This window comes from Myxine glutinosa, chromosome 8, assembly GCF_964187855.1.
Source record: "Myxine glutinosa chromosome 8, kmMyxGlut1.1, whole genome shotgun sequence".
Classification (NCBI taxonomy): Eukaryota; Metazoa; Chordata; class Myxini; order Myxiniformes; family Myxinidae; genus Myxine; species Myxine glutinosa.
The window spans coordinates 110,148,225-110,169,986 of NC_136268.1; the positions used below are offsets into that span (position 1 = coordinate 110,148,225).

The window sequence follows — 21,762 nt, forward strand, 5'->3', positions numbered from 1 at the left end:
AATCACGGACGTCCCGATGAAGGCCATGCCAGACGAATCGCGCCGACACCAGCTTCTGGGAAGCTTTCCGGCCCGGGTGGGAAAGGCCGTGGAGGGAGGCGAAGATGCGGCGTTGCCAGGTGACGGGCACGATGGGGCGAGGCTGGCTTTGGGAGACGTCGCAGAGCAGGACAGTGTCCGCGAAGGGGATGTCAGCCAGGCGGAGGCCCGTGTCCGCCGCCCGGAGGGCTTGCACCGTGGTGTCGGTGGTTTGGTCCGCCGCCATAAGCGCAAAGTCCACGCCCAGGTGGACCGCGTTCGCGCTGGCCCGGGAAAGACAGTCGGCCACGGCGTTGTTTTTGCCGGCGACGTGCCGGATGTCCGTGGTAAACTCCGACACGGCGGAGAGGTGGCGCTGTTGGCGGGCTGACCACGGCTCCGTGACCTTGGCCATGGCGTAAACCAACGGCTTGTGGTCGACGAACGCCGTGAAAGGTCGGCCCTCCAGGAGGTGGCGGAAATGGCGGACGGCCAGGTGTAGACCGAGGAGCTCCCGGTCAAACGTGCTGTATTTGAGCTCGTTCGGCCGGAGCTGCCGGCTGAAAAAAGCGAGTGGCTGCCAAACCCCATTCACCCATTGCTCATGTACGGCGCCCACCGCGTAGTCGGAGGCATCCGTGGTGAGGGCGATGGGAGCGTTGAGCACTGGGTGAGTGAGCAGTGTTGCGTCGGCGAGGGCCCGCTTTGAGCTTTGGAAGGCCGCATCCATTGCTGCGGACCAGGCGATGTCGTGCTTGGCCGGCTTGCCCCGGAGAGCTTCGTAGAGGGGCCGCATGAGTTGAGCAGCGCGGGGCACGAAGCGGTGATAAAAATTCACCATTCCCAGGAATTCCTGCAGGGCCTTTATGGTGCGGGGACGCGGGAACATGGTGATGGCCTCGACCTTGGTTGGCAGTGGCACGGCCCCGTTCTTGGTGATGTGGTGGCCCAAAAAATCAACGGCCGTCGTGCCGAAGTGGCATTTGGCCGGGTTGACGATGAGGCCGTGCTCGCTGAGGTGCCCGAACAGTGTTCGGAGGTGGAGGAGGTGCTCGGCCCGGGACGTGCTGGCGACGAGGATGTCGTCCAGGTAAACGAAAAGGAACGGCAGGTCACGCAGCACGCCGTCCATCAAGCGCTGGAACGCCTGAGCCGCGTTCTTGAGACCAAACGGCATCCGCAAGAATTCGAATAAGCCGAACGGCGTGATGACTGCCGTTTTAGGGACGTCGGCCGCCCTGACAGGTGCCTGGTGATATCCCCGTATGAGATCAATTTTCGAAAAAATGACCCGTCCCGCCAGACGGGCGGAGAAGTCTTGGATATGCGGGATCGGGTACCTGTCGGGGGTGGTAGCGTCATTGAGACGGCGGTAGTCGCCACACGGGCGCCATCCACCCCCCGGCTTTGGCACGATGTGCAGTGGCGAGGCCCACGCGCTATCGGAGCGCCGCACGATGCCGAGGTGCTCCAACGCGTCGAATTCGGCCTTCGCCACGGCGAGCTTGGCTGGGTCGAGGCGGTGGGCCCTGGCGTAGACCGGCGGGCCCGTGGTTGGTATGTGGTGCTCGATCCCATGCCGTACTGCAACGGCCGAAAACGTCGGCCGCGTGAGGGCCGGGAACTCCGTGAGCAGGCGAGCAAACTCGTTCGCCGCCGGGACGGCACATGCCAGCTCGGTCGGCGCGGAGCTGCTCAATGTGCATACCAGGGAGCTGAAGGTTTCGGCGTTGATTAAACGACGCCGTTGGACGTCCACCAGCAGTCCGTGTGCGCAGAGGAAGTCGGCGCCTAGCAGAGCCATGGGCACGTTTGCGGTTACAAACGTCCAAGCAAAGCATTGGCCGCCGAAGCAGAGGGTGACGTTGCGCGGGCTGAAGGTGCGGATGGTCGATCCGTTGGCCGCAACCAAGGAGGGGCCGCAAACCGCGGATTGCCTGTCCTGGTCAGAGGCGGGTATGACGCTCAGTTGGGCGCCGGTGTCGCACAGGAAGCGCCGTCCGGACGCTGTATCCGTGATGAACAGTAAGTTGCCCGTGTGGCCGGCGCTCATGGCTGGTAATGAACGCCGGCCCGGCCGTTTCCCGGCCTGCCGAAGGTGCACGGGGGTCGGCATGTCCGGGCCTTCTGTCCGAACCTGGCATGATAGTAACACCACGCTTGGTCAGGTGGAGGCCCCGGTCGTCGTGCTGGAGGTGGTCGGCTCGGTGTAGCGGCCGCCAATTGCGTCGGCAGTTCGGTCGTCGACTGTGCCGGGTGCTCGGGCGCCATGGGTGTTGCGCCGGACGGCGGTGGATCCCATGTCGCCGCTGCGATGCGCTGTCCTGCGGCGGAGATCTTGTCGGCTTCTCTGGCAAGGGCCCGGGGATCTGTGATCGTCGTGCTTGCCAGGGCGAGGCATACAGGGTTAGGCAGCTGACGGAGGAACAGCTCCCGGAACAGGAATGCCGGAGAGTGCTCGCCGAGCAGTGAAAGCATGTAGTCCATTCGCTCGGAAGGGCGCGTGTCGCCGAGCTCGGGCAGGTCGAGCAGGCGCCGTGCGCGTTCCGCCGATGGGAGGGCGAAAGCGTCGAGGAGAAGCTTCTTAATCGCGCCGTATTTGTCAGCGGCTGGCGGGCTCTCGAGGAGGCTCAGGGCGCGGGCCGCGGTGGCCGAACCGAGCGCTGCTACCACATGGTGGAAGCGGGTGTCGTCGGCCGTGATGCCTCGCAGGGCGAACAGGGAATCCGCCTGTGTGAACCAAACCGCCGCGTGAGCCTCCCAGAAGGTAGGCAGTTTAATGGCGACTGCCGTGTCCATGTCGGTAGGTCACCAATGAAGGAGCTGGGGCTCCCACGTCGATCGGAAGAATGGACGCGACAAAAAGCTGGAATTCATCCGAGTTGCTTTAATCAAACCAAACACTCAGGCACTCTGAAAAGCCCGTTTATCGGGCAGCAATATATATACATATTATCCCGGAGCGTTTGCCCAGGAAAGGCGAGAGGGGGCGTGGCCCAGCGTCCTGGCTGCGGCCTGGCAAGTTGAGGGCGAGCCTGCCCGGGCATGCCCGGGCATGCCCGGGCGTCCCGACCGAGGCCTGGCAAGTTGAGCGCGGGCCTGCCCGGGCATCCTGGATGAGCCCGGCATGGTGATCGCTCCGCGTCCTTGATAGGTGCAAGGCGATTGTGAAAACCCAGCGGTAGCCGCTACAGAGAGATATTTGTCAAGGTCGACAAAGCTTGGCAAAACGTCTTAGATTGATGAATTACAAGAACCTTGTTACAGTTTTAAGTTGTTAATCATTCATTTTAAGCAATAAAAATTATAAAATGTGTACCTGATAAATATCAGGTAGTAACACAATTCAAATAGCGAGTGTGTAACAGTGCTTGAGTTGATAACCAGCCAAGAAAAAAGCGATTTTAACATATGTCACCACACTTGCCAAACTTTAATCTGAAATCTTTTAAAATTTTCTGTATCAATAAATGATTAATGAATTACCTCCGCCACTGTAGGTGGACGGAGGTTATGTTTTCACTCTTATTTGTCTGTGTCTGCTTGTTCGGCTGCATTTGTTATTACTTGGCAAAAAGATTTTTTGTGTGTTTCTTGTTGAAAATAATTGTGTTTCTCCGCCCCCAGTGGTGTTTGTAATAGCAAACATGGATTTGTCCACCCCCCATTGGAGGAAGACCCTCTCGTGTTCAGGCCGTTGGTGCTCCTATGGTTGGCAGCGAGTGCCCCGGAAGCATTGACGGAAAGAGAGTGGCAATCATATGTATGGAAAAATTGCATGTTCAATCAGAGTCACTCAGATAACTCAGATGGCAGAGCACTGGCACGGGTTTCCAGAGGACCTGGGTTCGATTCCTGGTCTGACCATGCAATTTTCCCACATATACCAATTAATGAATTATAATCCTGTTCATTTATTACTTGCAAAATCGAAGATTTTTCAAGTATATTGGGTCGGTTCCGTTTGTGGTTCTGTCTGTCTGTTTGTCACCGGCCTACAGGTCACAATTCTAAACCGATCGTCACGAAACTTCACCACGTTGTATAAGTCGTCCCAATTGAGAAGCCTATTGATTTTGAGGTCAAAGGTCATCTGGAGGTCAAATTTCTAAAATCGCCATTTCCAATTTAGTGACTCGATATGCAAATGCTGTTCAATTTTCAAGTCAATCGGATTGATTTAATCAATCGGTCAATATCAATTTTCATCTAAAAAGCCGTCAATTCTCACCCGATTGATTTGAAAATTGAACAGCATTTGCATATCGAGTCACTAAATTGGGAAAGATACTATTTTTTAGTTCAAAAGGTCAAAGGTCAACTCAAGGTCAAACTACCAAAATCATCACTTTTTATCTGAAAAAACCATCAATTTTCATCCGATTGACTTGAGAATTGAAGAGCATTTGCACATTGAGTCACTAAATAGGGAAACCAACTATTTTTGAGGTCAAAAGGTCAAAGGTCAACTCAAGGTCAACCTTCCAAAATCATCATTTTTCATCTGAAAAATCGTCACTTTTCTTCCTATTGATCCGAGCTTTGATCAAGATTGTCAATTTTAATCTTGATGAAATGGACAATTTGCTGTATCAATGGAATTTTTTTTCTTGGGGGGGGGGGGGCGTATTTTGCAAGTATCGTGCTCCGCATGACGTCTTCTTGTTTAATCATTATTTTGTTAAAATTGAAGTATATACTTGAACACTGCCTGGGGTATCATGTTCTATGCACTATCAAGTTTCAAATGGAATCACACTTGAACAGAAATCAAATGTTCACGTCACTTCCATAAATCATTGGTGATTTTTCCTGAATCCTAAATGGTATTTTTACTGAAACATTTTACCACGTCCATGGTAAGTTTCACTCTTCTGGAGACAATGTTGTTTTGCATTTAGTTACGGCTCTTGGTGGGAACACGTGAAGGGATGGTGGGAAAACAAGGAAAAGCATCGAGTTCTTTTCATTTTCTTTGAGGACATGAAAGAGGTTTGTGTGAAATGAAGTCTGGAAAAACTTGCAACACATTATTCCAGACTTCCAGTCGTAATAATAAAAATAAATCAACTAAAATTATTCCTGACGATATTTTTGTAATTCATCTGTTTTCACACCAGAATCTTTTTGGAGAGGTGATCAAGGTGGCAAAGTTCTTGGACAAGGATCTTTCTGAGGACGCACTGAATCGTATTGTGCACCACACAAGCTTTTCAAAAATGAAAGCTAATCCAATGACTAACTACAAGATTTTTCCTTCTTTTGTCATGGACCAATCTATATCACCCTTCATGAGAAAAGGTTTGTTCTAAACAACTTACTTTTCTTGCCTCTTTGCACTGCTCCAGGAATCCAACTGTTAGACCGTGGGCCGAGCCCCTGTTTTGTTTACTTTCGTGACCCACCTCGCATATCTACCTGCATTTTTAATATGTTGTGTAAAAATATTACAGAATTAATATCTGAAACTCGTCAAGCACAAAACTTGCACATATTTTCAAAACGTGGAAAAAACACCCAAAATGTTGACGATCTTTTTAATAAATATTGTCCAATCACAGCACATGTAACATAGGCCACGAGTGGCCATGAGCGCTAATCAGCCAATCGCGCGCTTCATTTCAGACTGTTTATACAGTGCTGGTGCAGCTGTCATGGCAACTTACATGTAGTCAGATGGAGCCATGGAAGGCGAAGATTCTGATGTTAGTTCTTCGGGGTTTTGCTTCATGCATGTCGTCAATACGCACAGCAGAGTGATTCCATTATTTAATAATTTTAAATAAGACAAGTCAGGAGACGACGATGGTTCAAGAGCGATCGGTATTCAATGACAAAGGACGGACTATAACCAAAACAGGCCTGGACAGGCCAGGCCCGGAAATGTCAAAACGAAGGTTACTGACCTTGAAATGAGATAGAAAACAATGTATAATCAGTTATGAGGTTAGTTAGCTACACAATACCGAAAATTCGGTTCGATTCCGACAACTTTGAAAATTTGACCTTTGTGACCTTCAAAGGTCACCAATGACCTTTGTGACCTTCAAATCCTGTGATGGATGCTGTGAAGAGAAACAGTTTGAGATGGTTTGGTCATGTGATGAGGAAGGATGAAAGTGACTGGTTGAGAAGAGTGATGGAAATGAATGTGGAAGGAAGTAGAGGACGGGGAAGACCGAGAAAGACTTGGCTAGAGATGGTCGAAGAAGAAATGCGGGCCAGGGGGTTAACAAGGAGAGATGCAGAAAATAGGGCAAAATGGAGAAGATTGTCATGGGGACCGCAAGGCTAACCCCCGCTCTTGCAGGGAAAATGGCCTTTTAAAATGCCTGTTGTTGTTTGTTGTGACCTTCAAAGGTCAAAGATCGAAGATTCTGAAATTTGTTGGAAAACTTGGATTTCATGATGTTTATAATAATATAAGATCATGTACGACATTTCACCCTATCAGGAAGCGAACAATGTAATAAAACCATCAAAAATCGACTTTTCTAAATTTCGTGACCTTGTGACTTTGACCTTGGGGCGAAAATGAAAAATCGAGCTACGTGGGGCTAGAAACATGACATTGGCCTAACCAAATACCGAAACCCCTGTCAGATTCCACCAAACCCTTCGGAGAAGATGTAGCTTGAAATCGATTACCCCCTAAAAAGACATCTTTTTCGGGCGTGGCTCCGCCCACAATGGGCGCAATACGCCCACTCTAGGCAGGACACAACTAGATCATGATATCAACCTCCCACCCAAGTTTCATCAAGATCAGATGATCATCGGGTAGTTATGCTGCGGACAGACAGACACACAGACACACACCCATGACGAATATAGTGGTCACTTGATAACTCGTGAACCAATTTAATAAGATTTTTAATAAGTTAATTTTTTCATAAATGTTATTTTTTATAACATTCCAATTCATTTTTAATAAGAGGTTGGATAACTAGTTTGATAATTAATTTCAGTTCATGAAGAATTAAAAAATATATAGATCACTCAGTTTGATATTAAAATTAGAATGGCCATCTTCTGGTAAAAAAATTTTTTATCATTTCCGTGTGTGTGTGTGTGTGTGTGTGTGTGTGTGTGTAGGTGTGTGTGTGAGAGGGTGTAGGATCTCGATCACCCAAACGCCTGGACGGTTTCCCCATCTCTACATAGACTACATACTTTATATTTAGAATTTCCATTCAGTTGTACACAGTTGTACATTCAGTTGTACACGATATAATAATGGACACAAGATGGCACTATAGATTTTGCTAATTAGCATAACAAATTAATGTGCAACGTTTTGCACTGACGAGTTGTGAATTATTTCTAAGTGATTTTTTTATCGAAATCTTTGAAAAAATTTCAGGTAGATACCAGAGGTGGGTCACGAAAGTCAAAAACTAGACAGATTTTGGAGGCTTGGCCCACTGTCTATGTGACTCGGATGGCTCAAGCAGGTGGTTTTAATGTTGATTTAATGCCGTGCTTCTTAACCTGGGTTCGACCGAACCCCAGGTGTTCAGTGAGCCAGTCTCAGGGGTTCGGCGGAGGTCCCCCGAAACGCATTGCAATTTTTTTTTTTTTTTTGAAGTTTTGTATCAATTTTGAATCTATGTGTAACTATGCTTATTATTAATATTATTATTATTTTGCTATGTATGTTACGAACGAATTAAAATGTTATTTGTAATTGTATTCCCATCCCATTCATGGTTTCTCTGGTCTGTGTTTAAGATAAGTTGTTTCACACTGACTGTAGTAAGTTGAATCAATGAGCAACTTGCTAATTATTCTGTTGATGGTGCTTACTTGCTTACTTACTTACTGGATTTTGGACTTTGCAGGTGTCCGGAAATTCCAGTGAATAGCCTCGATTAGCTTGCCATGTGCCCTGCGTCGTTGGTTGCGCCTTACTTTGGAGTTACTGATTAATTGAAAAGTAATTTGGAAATGTTTGTGGATATGCAGGACGGGTTCAGAGTTATATTAAAGTCAAAAGTGGATGGTGATTATAAAATATGATTGAATTACTCAGAAAATTAGGTGGAGGTGATATAACTCCTTTGGTCGCAATTCAAAACTAACAATTCGCAGTTTTCTATGTAATATAATGGGATTTGAGGTGACATAGAGTTGAGTAGATAATAAATCCCGTCATCGTAACTATAAGTTATGTTTTCTTCGTTAAAATTTCTCAGTTTTCAGAGGGGTACTGATTATATTTAAGCATGTTCCTTTTTTAATTTTTGTCATATAATTATTTGCCCAAACTCAATTAAGATCAGTTTGTTACTTTATTTCTTTTTTTTGCAGTATGTCGAGCAAGAAAAGGAAGTGGTTGGAGGATTACGTGCGGTACGGGTTCATGTGTTTGACGGAACGGGACGGAAGTCAGCGTCCTCAATGCATGCTTTGCAATATCAAGTTGAGCAACTCCAGCCTAGCACCAGCAAAACTACGGGAACACTTCAAAAAACTGCATGGCGAGGGGCAGTACAAAGACGCAATGCTGGATGAATTCAAATTTAAGAGAGTCCGATTCGACGCAAGTGCTACCTTGCCCACTCTCGGCTTCGTTCCAATTGACAAACCGATCCTCACCGCATCGTAGGAAGTTGCGCACCTGATCACAAAGCAGGGAAAACCGCATGCCGTTGGCGAGACACTCATCAAACCAGCCGTGTTGAAGATGGCCAACATCATGCTGGGAAAAGCTGCTGAAAACAATTTTCTCTCGTTCCACTCTCAAATGACACCATCTGATGCAGAATCCACGACATGAGCGACGACATCCTCGCCCAGGTAGTTGCAGATTTAGTCGCAAGCCCGACGAAATTCAGCCTTCAACTCGACGAGACCACCGACGTTTCGAATTTGAGCCAGCTCATCTTATTTGTGCGTTATGTTAAAGGAGACGAGATCAAGGAAGACTTTCTGTTCTGCAAGCCTCTCACAACAACGACGAAGGCAGCTGATGTGAAGAAGCTTGTGGACGACTTCTTCAGAAGCAATGGCCTCTCGTGGAACATGGTGCCTGCAGTTTGCTCGGACGGAGCTCCAGCCATGCTGGGATGCAACTCCGGTTTTGGAGCACTAGTGAAGGCCGATGCACCACATATCATCGTCACGCACTGCGTCCTGCACAGACATGCGCTGGCATCAAAAACCCTGCCTCCAAAACTGGCCAATGTTCTGAAAATCGTCGTTGAAACTGTGAATTACGTGCGAAGCCGTGCTCTGAATCATCGCCTCTTCAAAGAGCTGTGCAATGAAATCGGCTCTGAATTCGAAGTCCTTCTCTACCACTCTAACATTCGATGGTTATCACGAGGGAAGGTAGTGAGCCGTGTTTTTGCCTTGTGTGTAGAATTAGCCCTGTTTTTGCGAGAACACCAGCATTGCCATGCAATGCACTTCCAAGAGTCAGAGTTCATCCTCGCCTTGGCGTACTTGGCTGACATCTTCGACGCACTCAATCATCTCAATTGCCAGATGCAGGGCGGTGGAGTGAATGTCATCGAATCTGAAGAAAAGCTGAGCGCTTTCCGAAAGAAGTTACCGTTGTGGAGGCAGCGAACAGTGAACGACAACTTCGCGAACATCTTCGATCGAGCGGGATCGAAGATGAGTCTGAAGTTGGAGGCACTGCTGTACCGGGGGAGCTTAAGCAAGCGATTGCCACACACTTGGATGAGCTGAGAAAGTCATTTGACGGCTACTTCCCCAACCAAGAGCAATACCCAGCATGGGTGCGGCAGCCGTTTAAGCCCCAGTCCCACTGTAGCGATTTTTTAAGCGAACCACAAGGAAACAGTACGAAATTGTTACAACAATTTAGGCCACGAATACTTTCAAAAAATGCCACCGGGATTGCCAGATCTGGTTGAGGAACAAATCAATAGGACAATATTTGCGAATCAACTTGATTAGCAACGAATGTAGTAGAATAAACTCGATGCAGAAATAACTAGAACCAGGCAGTGCGACGTGTGAGCCGAAGTAACACGAAGTAGGTGAAGACGTACAACGACGTGTTGCGAAATGCAACGGAACAGGTATTCGGAGAACGGAAGCGCAACTAACGAGAACGAACTGGAAAGAACTGGAACATGTCAGAACGATGCAGTACGAATTGTTCGGAGGCTATAAATACCACGCATTTCCGTGGCGCGTCGCCAGTCCTTGAGAACATTTCCTTCCATGTTGGACCAGGTGGGCGATACCATGGTTGTTTTGAACATTCTGTAACTGGACCTGCAACAAATATGTAGGTAGAGTGAATGATACTGTATGAAAGACCTAGCTGTCAATGATGCAAAAGTACTGGGCTAGCATGATGTTATATATTATTTTAAATAATTTCATGTAACTAATAACCTGCAGGAGGTCGTGTGCTAGTTGTAGTCTCTGAAGAGGGATGAGGATGACAACCCACAGGAGGTACAGTGACTTTAAGAACCACATAGTGATGAACCACAGTGATGTGAGCTACTCTGGAAACTGACTTCGAGTAGAATCAGGCCCTTCTTATATACCCCTCGTACCCAAAATCGTGCTGGGTCTACTTGTATCGTTATATACCGTTCTACATCGTTATGGTCATTCTGTATTCTTTCTTCATCTCACACAGCCGTTGTAACTCCTTGTGCCTCGTTGCTTTGTCGCATAGCTGTTCGTTCTTAATCTTCTCGGCTTTCTGCGATTACCAACGACCGTCGTTCTTCCTCATTGCGCATCGAGTCAGGTCGTCGTCCCACCGTTCTGTGTCTTCTCTCCTCGCGGCAGAAATTGAACCAGAACCACAACAGAAAGCGGCAATCTTAACAATGAAGCAGTGAGAGTCACAAAGAATTGCAAAGAAGAGGAAGGATTACACGCAAATACACAACGACAATGGGCGAATGTGATTAAATCGCTGCGGCGCACCGACAGTTTTGAACATTTCAAAACTGTCGTAGCGCCTTCGTGAATCGAGACGATCTGCACGATGCGCAAGAAAGGTTTAACAGAACAAGAACGAACTAAAAAGAATCAGAACGTCTAAAGCGATTTTCTCCACGAATGCCAGATCGTTGTGGTTCGCTTAAAAAATCGCCACAGTGGGACTGGGGCTATACTTTCGACGTTGCAACGGCAGATGTCAACGACCAATACCTCGACGACCTCATCGAACTTCAGCAGAGGCAGACTCAACAACAACTCTTTGGCACAACAACGCTCTCAACGTTTTGGTGCCGCCAAATGGAAGGGTATCCTCACATCGCTAAAATTGCCCTTGAGATCCTCATGCCGTTCGTTACAACGTATCTCTGCGAGCATGCGTTTTCGAAACTGGTGGACATAAAAAAAAAAAAAAGGAGCAGGCTTGCATGTGAAAATGATTTGAGGGTGGCCCTTGCCAAAACAAAACCACACATTTCCAAGATCGCCTCCCGAAAAGAAGAACAGAAAATGCATTAAGATGCAATTCTTCTTAATTTTTTTGTCAAATTTGAGGGGTTCCGCGAGTGTTCGTTGGGTTTCCTTAGGGTTCGGCGCCTTTAAAAAGGTTAAGAACCACTGGCTTAGACCATCATCCTTGGTCGTTACAACCGGATGTGAGCAACAACCATTGTCACTCAGCACCCGAGACTGCTCGTTGTCACAAGGTACAATGGTTCCATCATCACAACCAATACTGGTGCTTTGGTTTTCTTCAACAAGAGCAAGGAGTGAAGTCCTACTCTCATCTGTTTCATCACCACCTTGCCCATCTTGACAAGAATCATCAGGATAGTCTGAGATACTGTTTGTCTGTACGAGTATCACTTTGCTACCTTTGTCTTAAATCTTGTCGCTCAAAAAGGTACGTTTTAAGTTTCTCTTCGCCTCGGTGCCTTTCATCAATACTTCATAAACCATATCATCTTGAGGTTGTAGCCTCTTGTCCCCATGGACTGGATGCTCCGCTGCTGCATTAACCTCAGCAACACCGCCACCATTTGCCACACCCTGGTCTTCTGGTGTGGATCTCTGTACCCCACCCGGCTCATTAACGGGGGGCACTGCATCATTCACGGGGGGGGTGGGGGGGGGGGCCGACCCAGCTGCTGTAGCGTAAGTCTTCTTGGCATCTGGACAATACTGTTTAGTGTGTCTGTGTGCTACACATCCGTAGCAGATCAAGGTCTCGGTAGCCATGAAAATCCTATATTCATGCTTGTCTACTTTAAAAGTGAGGGAGGTGTTCAACTGTTTCGCTGCGTCTTTTAGTACAACAAAACAAAAACGTCTAAACGATTGTACATGCTTCAATCTGCCGTTTCTCGTATGTAAAGGAACCCTAATGATTCGAGAGACGACAGCACCAAACTCACCTAGCTTGTGCAGGATTTCCTCATTCCCTAGAAAAGGCGGAACATTGCTCAGAATGACTTTATCTGCCGGCGTGTCCATCGACGACACAGGAACAAACAGATCGTCTCCCAAGGTCAAACCATTCTGCACAACAATGTCGGCAACACTGACTTGCGAGACAAATACCACAATTTTATGATTCATCCGAGACGCAAAAGGATCCCGAATGTTACTCACGTCGATCAAATCCCCAATCGCGAGCAAAATGTCATCCATTTCAACTCCCGTGCTTACGCGATAAACCCTCATCGGTAACACGATCGGCAGACCTTTGGCTACTCCTATTAGCCATATCGTCAAAGGAGAAACGAAGTGAACAGTAAATAGCTTTGTATAATCCTAAAGAAAAAGAAAACAAGTACAGATACATTCAAAGTACACCGCCCCCATGCCAAATAATTAAATATCCTACAGCGCGGCATTTCCAGGCCTCTGTTGCCCGGCAATACCGCAGTGCAGCTCATTGAGGCTGCATTGGGAGGGAGAGGTGTATACTAATTGATTGAATAATTGTATAATTAAAATCAATAAAAGATTATCACAAAATATTTTCATAATCAATTGGCTAATAGCATAACTAAACCACTAGTGCTTCATCCGAAGATGTATCTTTTAGAAATTTAATTAAATAAGTCATTAATAAAAAATTTAAATAATTAATTGATTAATCAATAAATAATTAATCGATTAATCAATAAATAATTGATCGATTAAATGATTAATCAATAAATCAAAAATATCCTTGATAGCCACATCACTTGGTCACTGTCATGTCCAAATATTAGCTTCCCAGCTCAAAAGGTGCCTGTGATAATGGCCAAATGAGAAAGAAAATAAATAAATGATTAATATGAAAATAAAGAAATAATAATCATTAAAAAATTAAATTATTAATCAATTCGGCCACAGAACACATAAACCACCACCATTTCATCAGAATCTGTAACTGAATTATTATTTTTTCTTTAGTAATTAATCGAATAATTAAATAATTAATCGATTAATTGATTAATTCATTAATCAATAAATCAAAAATATCCTTGATAGCCACATCACTTGGTACTCATGTCCAAATATTAGCTTTCGATCTCAAAAGGTGCCTGAGATTTTGGCCAAATGAGAAAGAAAATAAATAAATGATGAATAATGAAAGAAAAAAAAAAATCATAAAAAAATTAAATTATTAATCAATTCGGTCAGAGAACACATAAACCACCACCATTTCATCAGAATCTGTAACTTTAAAAAAAAAAATTTTTTTTGTCATTAATCGAATAATTCAATAATTAATCGATTAATTGATTAATTGATTAATTAATAAATCAAAAATAGTCTTTGCAGCCAAATCACCTGGTCATTGGCATGTCCAAATATCAGCTTCCTAACTCAAAAGGTGCCTGAGTTAATGGTCAGAAGAGAAAGGAAATTTGATTAATGAAATAAGTACTTAATTAATCGCTAATAATTAAATAACTCCTCAATTAATTGATTAATCAAAAAACAAAAAATACCGTTTTTGAGAAAGGACTTGCTCACTACTGTGCCGAAATTTCAGCTTCCTAGCTCAAAGGATGGCTGAGATATCGTCCGGAAAAACAAACAAGAAAACAAGTACAGATACATTCAAAGTACACCGCCCCCATGCCAAATAATTAAATATCCTACAGCGCGGCATTGCCGGGGTGCCTCAGGCGCCCTGCAATACCGCAATGCAGCTCATTGAGGCTGCATTGGGAGGGAGAGGTGCACACAAATTGATTGATTAATTGTATAATTAAAATCAATAAAAGATTATCACAAAATATTTTCATAATAAATTGGCTAATGGCATAACTAAACCACTGGTGCTTCATCCAAAGATGTATCTTTTAGAAATTGAATTAAATAAGTCATTGATAAAAAATTAAATAATTAATTGATTAATCAATAAATAATTAATCGATTAATCAATAAATAATTAATCGATTAAATGATAAATCAATAAATCAAAAATATCCTTGATAGCCACATCACTTGGTCACTGTCATGTCCAAATATTAGCTTCCCAGCTCAAAAGGTGCCTGAGATATTGGCCAAATGAGAAAGAAAATAAATAAATGATTAATAAAAAAAACAAAAATAAAAAAACACCTTTAGAGGCCATTTTTCCCCACAAAGCGGGGGTTGACCTTTTTCGGGCACCATGGGTCTTGTTGTTTTTGTTGGGCCCCTTTTTGAAGCAATGTTTTACGGCCGGATGCCCTCCTACCGCCAACCCTTTTTGTCGCCTTTTACGACAAACAGGGCATTACCAGTGAACTGGTACTCAATTATCCGACCTCGGAAGGAGGAACAGGCTGAGTCAACCCCCCTGGCATTAATTCAGCGATTGACCGGGATTCGAACCCAGGATCCTAGGATCCTAAGCTGGCACCCTAGCCGCTAGCCCAACACCAGGCTAGCCAAATGATTAATAATGAAAATAAATAAATAATAATCATTAAAAAATGAAATTATTAATCAATTCAGTCACAGAACACATAAACCACCACCATTTCATCAGAATCTGTAACTGATTTTTTTTTTTTTTTTAGTAATTAATCGAATAATTAAATAATTAATCGATTAATTGATTAATTGATTAATCAATAAATCAAAAATATCCTTGATAGCCACATCACTTGGTCACTCATGTCCAAATATTAGCTTCTGAGCTCAAAAGGTGCCTGAGATATTGGCCAAATGAGAAAGAAAATAAATAAATGATTAATAGTGAAAATAAATAAATACTAATCAGAAAAAAAATAGAAATCAGATTGATTCTGATTCAATCAGAATCAAAAATCAGAAAGGAAATTCGATTAATTAAATAAGTACTTAATTAATCGCTAATAATTAAATAACTCATCAATTAATTGATTAATCAAAAAACAAAAAAGATCGTTTTTGAAAAGGACTTGCTCACTATTTTGCCGAAATTTCAGCTTCCTCGCTCAAAGGATGGCTGAGATATCGCCCGGACAACCAAGAAAACAAGAAAACAAACAAACAGAGTGAAAACTGAGTACTCCCTTTCAGCGTGCGTCACTGCCGAGCCCCCTTCGATGCCCAGCAATGACGATTTGCAATGCCTGGAGATGGCATAGGAAAGGTGCGGTGTACAACAAACAAACAGAGTGAAAACTGAGTACTCCCTTTCAGCGTGCGTCACTGCCGAGCCCCCTTCGATGCCCAGAAATGACGATTTGCAATGCCTGGAGATGGCATAGGAAAGGTGCGGTGTACAACAAACAGAGTGAAAACTGAGTACTCCCTTTCAGCGTGCGTCACTGCCAAGCCCCCTTCGGTGCCCAGCAATGACGATTTGCAATGCCTGGAGATGGCATAGGAAAGGTGCGGTGTACAACAAGAAAGAAAACAAACAAAGAGTGAAAACGGAGTACTCCCTTTCAGTGTGCGTCACTGCCGAGCCTCCTTCGGTGCCCAGCAATGATGATTTGCAATGCCTGGAGATGGCATAGGAAAGGTGCGGTGTACAACAAGAAAGAAAACAAGTACAGATACATTCAAAGTACACCGCCCCATGCCAAATAATTAAATATGCTGCAGCGCGGCATTGCCGGGGCGCCTTCGGCGCCCGGCAATACCGCAGTGCAGCTCATTGAGGCTGCATTGGGAGGGAGAGGTGTACACTAATTGATTGATTCATTGTATAATTAAAATCAATAAAAGATTATCACAAAATATTTTCATAATCAATTGGCTAATCGCATAACTAAACGACTAGTGCTTCATCCGAAGATGTATCTTTTAGAAATGTAATTAAATGTCATTTATAAAAAATTAAATAATTAATTGATTACTCAATAAATAATTAATCGATTAATCAATAAATAATTAATAGATGAAATGATTAATCAATAAATCAAAAATATCCTTGATAGCCACATCACTTGGTCACTCATGTCCAAATATTAGCTTCCCAGCTCAAAAGGTGCCTGAGATATTGGCCAAATCAGAAAGAAAATAAATAAATGATTAATAATGAAAATAAAGAAATAATAATCATAAAAAAATTAAATTATTAATCAATTTGGTCAGAGAACACATAAACTACCACTATTTCATCAGAATCTGTAACTTAAAAAAAAAAATTTTTTTTGTCATTAATCGAATAATTAAATAATTAATCGATTAATTGATTAATTAATAAATCAAAAGTATCCTTTGCAGCCAAATCACCTGGTCATTGGCATGTGCAAATATCAGCTTCCTAACTCAAAAGGTGCCTGAGTTAATGGTCAGAAGAGAAAGGAAATTTGATTAATTAAATAAGTACTTAATTAATCGCTAATAATTAAATAACCCCTCAATTTATTGATTAATCAAAAAAAAAAATACCGTTTTTGACAAAGGACTTGCTCACTATTGTGCCAAAATTTCAGCTTCCTAGCTCAAAGGATGGCTGAGATATCGCCCGGACAACCAAACAACCAAACAAGAAAACAAGAAAGCAACCAAGAAACCAAGAAAACAAACACACAACCAGAGTGAAAACTGAGTACTCTCTTTCAGCGTGCGTCACTGCCGAGCCCCCTTCGGTGCCCAGCAATGACGATTTGCAATGCCTGGAGATGGCATAGGAAAGGAGCGGTGTACAACAAGTAAAGCTACATTCAAAGTACACCGCCCACATGCGAAATAATTAAATATCCTACAGCGCGGCATTGCCAGGGCGCCTCCGGCGCCCGGCAATACCGCAGTGCAGCTCATTGAGGCTGCATTGGGAGGGAGAGGTGTACACTAATTGATTGATTAATTGTATAATGAAAATCAATAAAAGATTATCGCAAAATATTTTCATAATCAATTGGCTAATATCATAACTAAACCACTGGTGCTTCATCCGAAGATGTATCTTTTAGAAATTTAATTAAATAAGTCATTAATAAAAAATTAAATAATTATTTGATTAATCAATAAATAATTAATCGATTAAATGATTAATCAATAAATCAAAAATATCCTTGATAGCCACATCACTTGGTCACTGTCATGTCCAAATATTAGCTTCCCAGCTCAAAAGGTGCCTGAGATATTGTCCAAATAAGAAAGGAAATAAATAAATAATTAATAATGAAAATAAATAAATAATAATCATTAAAAAATTAAATTATTAATCAATTCGGTCACAGAACGCATAAACCACCAACATTTCATCAGAATCTGCAACTGCAAAAAAAATTTTTTTTTTAGTAATTAATCGAATAATTAAATAATTAATCCATACATTGATTAATTGATTAATCAATAAATCAAAAATATCCTTGATAGCCACATCACTTGGTCACTCATGTCCAAATATTAGCTTCTGAGCTCAAAAGGTGCCTGAGATATTGGCCAAATGAGAAAGAAGACAAATAAATGATTAATAATGAAAATAAATAAATAATAATCATAAAAAAATTAAATTATTAATCAATTCGGTCAGAGAACACATAAACCACCACCATTTCAACAGAATCTGTAACTTTAAAAAAAAAAAAATGTTTGGTCATTAATCAAATAATTAAATAATTAATTGATTAATTGATTAATTGATTAATTAATAAATCAAAAATAGCCTTTGCAGCCAAATCACGTGGTCATTGGAATGTCCAAATATCAGCTTCCTAACTCAAAAGGTGCTTGAGTTAATGGTCAGAAGAGAAATGAAATTTAATTAATTAAATAAGTACTTAATTAATCGCTAATAATTAAATAACTCATCAATTAATTGATTAATCAAAAAACAAAAAATACCGTTTTTGACAAAGGACTTGCTCACTATTGTGCTGAAATTTCAGCTTCCTTGCTCAAAGGATGGCTGAGATATCGCCCGGACAAACAAACAAACAAACAAATAAACAAGTACACATACATTCAAAGTACACCGCCCCATGCCAAATAATTAAATATGCTGCAGCGCGGCATTGCCGGGGCGCCTCCGGCGCCCGGCAATACCGCAGTGCAGCTCATTGAGGCTGCATTGGGAGGGAGAGGTGTACACTAATTGATTGATTAATTGTATAATTAAAATCAATAAAAGATTATCACAAAATATTTTCATAATCAATTGGCTAATCGCATAACTAAACCAGTAGTGCTTCATCCGAAGATGTATCTTTTAGAAATTTAATTAAATAAGTCATTTATAAAAAATTAAATAATTAATTGATTACTCAATAAATAATTAATCGATTAATCAATAAATACTTAATAGATGAAATGATTAATCAATAAATCAAAAATATCCTTGATAGCCACATCACTTGGTCACTCATGTCCAAATATTAGCTTCCCAGCTCAAAAGGTGCCTGAGATATTGGCCAAATGAGAAAGAAAATAAATAAATGATTAATAATGAAAATAAATAAATAATAATCATAAAAAAATTAAATTATTAATCAATTTGGTCAGAGAACACATAAACTACCACTATTTCATCAGAATCTGTAACTTAAAAAAAAAAAATTTTTTTGTCATTAATCGAATAATTAAATAATTAATCGATTAATTGATTAATTAATAAATCAAAAATATCCTTTGCAGCCAAATCACCTGGTCATTGGCATGTCCAAATATCAGCTTCCTAACTCAAAAGGTGCCTGAGTTAATAATGGTCAGAAGATAAATGAAATTTAATTAATTAAATAAGTACTTAATTAAACGCTAATAATTAAATAACTCCTCAATTAATTGATTATTCAAAAAACAAAAAATACCGTATTTGACAAAGGACTTGCTCACTACTGTGCCGAAATTTCAGCTTCCTAGCTCAAAGGATGGCTGAGATATCGTCCGGACAACCAAGAAAGAAAACAAGAAACCAGAGTGAAAACTGAGTACTCTCTTTCAGCGTGCGTCACTGCCGAGCCCCCTTTGGTGCCCGGCAATGACGATTTGCAATGCCTGGAGATGGCATAGGAAAGGAGCGGTGTACAACAAGAAAGAAAGAAAGCAAGAAAACAAACAAGTACACATACATTCAAAGTACACCGCCCCATGCCAAATAATTAAATATGCTGCAGCGTGGCATTGCCGGGGCGCCTCCGGCGCCCGGCAATACCGCAGTGCAGCTCATAGAGGCTGCATTGGGAGGGAGAGGTGTACACTAATTGATTGATTAATTGTATAATTAAAATCAATAAAAGATTATCACAAAATATTTTCATAATCAATTGGCTAATCGCATAACTAAACCAATAGTGCTTCATCTGAAGATGTATCTTTTAGAAATTTAATTAAATAAGTCATTTATAAAAAATTTAATAATTAATCGATTAATCAATAAATAATTAATAGATGAAATGATTAATCAATAAATCAAAAATATCCTTGATAGCCACATCACTTGGTCACTCATGTCCAAATATTAGCTTCCCAGCTCAAAAGGTGCCTGAGATATTGGCCAAATGAGAAAGAAAATAAATAAATGATTAATAATGAAAATAAATAATTAATAATCATCAAAAAATTAAATTATTAATCAATTTGGTCAGAGAACACATAAACTACCACTATTTCATCAGAATCTGTAACTAAAAAAAAAAAAGAAGTTTTTGGTCATTAATCGAATAATTAAATAATTAATCGATTACTTGATTAATTAATAAATCAAAAATATCCTTTGCAGCCAAATCACCTGGTCATTGGCATGTCCAAATATCAGCTTCCTAACTCAAAAGGTGCCTGAGTTAATGGTCAGAAGCGAAAGGAAATGTAATTAATTAAATAAGTACTTAATTAATCGCTAATAATTAAATAACTCCTCAATTTATTGATTAATCAAAAAACAAAAAATACCGTTTTTGACAAAGGACTTGCTCACTATTGTGCCGAAATTTCAGCTTCCTAGCTCAAAGGATGGCTGAGATATCGTCCGGACAACCAAGAAAACAAGAAAGAAAACAAACAAGTACACATACATTCAAAGTACACCGCCCCATGCCAAATAATTAAATATGCTGCAGCGCGGCATTGCCGGGGCGCCTCCGGCGCCCGGCAATACCGCAGTGCAGCTCATTGAGGCTGCATTGGGAGGGAGAGGTGTACACTAATTGATTGATTAATTGTATAATTAAAATCAATAAAAGATTATCACAAAATATTTTCATAATCAATTGGCTAATCGCATAACTAAACCAGTAGTGCTTCATCCGAAGATGTATCTTTTAGAAATTTAATTAAATAAGTCATTTATAAAAAATTAAATAATTAATTGATTACTCAATAAATAATTAATCGATTAATCAATAAATACTTAATAGATGAAATGATTAATCAATAAATCAAAAATATCCTTGATAGCCACATCACTTGGTCACTCATGTCCAAATATTAGCTTCCCAGCTCAAAAGGTGCCTGAGATATTGGCCAAATGAGAAAGAAAATAAATAAATGATTAATAATGAAAATAAATAAATAATAATCATAAAAAAATTAAATTATTAATCAATTTGGTCAGAGAACACATAAACTACCACTATTTCATCAGAATCTGTAACTTAAAAAAAAAAATTTTTTTTGTCATTAATCGAATAATTAAATAATTAATCGATTAATTGATTAATTAATAAATCAAAAATATCCTTTGCAGCCAAATCACCTGGTCATTGGCATGTCCAAATATCAGCTTCCTAACTCAAAAGGTGCCTGAGTTAATAATGGTCAGAAGATAAATGAAATTTAATTAATTAAATAAGTACTTAATTAAACGCTAATAATTAAATAACTCCTCAATTAATTGATTATTCAAAAAACAAAAAATACCGTATTTGACAAAGGACTTGCTCACTACTGTGCCGAAATTTCAGCTTCCTAGCTCAAAGGATGGCTGAGATATCGTCCGGACAACCAAGAAAACAAACAAGAAAACAAACAAGTACACATACATTCAAAGTACACCGCCCCATGCCAAATAATTAAATATGCTGCAGCGCGGCATTGCCGGGGCGCCTCCGGCGCCCGGCAATACCGCGGTGCAGCTCATTGAGGCTGCATTGGGAGGGAGAGGTGTACACTAATTGATTGATTAATTGTATAATTAAAATCAATAAAAGATTATCACAAAATATTTTCATAATCAATTGGCTAATCGCATAACTAAACCAGTAGTGCTTCATCCGAAGATGTATCTTTTAGAAATTTAATTAAATAAGTCATTTATAAAAAATTAAATAATTAATTGATTACTCAATAAATAATTAATCGATTAATCAATAAATACTTAATAGATGAAATGATTAATCAATAAATCAAAAATATCCTTGATAGCCACATCACTTGGTCACTCATGTCCAAATATTAGCTTCCCAGCTCAAAAGGTGCCTG

The 21,762-nt window shown here is 41.4% G+C and overlaps 1 protein-coding gene across 1 annotated transcript in view; it reads left to right on the forward strand.

The window, feature by feature from the left end:
- LOC137432841 (sulfotransferase 1C1) overlaps positions 1 to 21,762 on the forward strand; it is a 102,237-nt gene that overhangs the window by 71,868 nt on the left and 8,607 nt on the right. The window contains exons 4-5 of the mRNA XM_078783673.1: positions 4,920 to 5,010; positions 5,139 to 5,319. Of these exons, the coding sequence (XP_078639799.1) occupies positions 4,920 to 5,010; positions 5,139 to 5,319 (272 nt within the window). The remainder of the gene's footprint in view (positions 1 to 4,919; positions 5,011 to 5,138; positions 5,320 to 21,762) is intronic.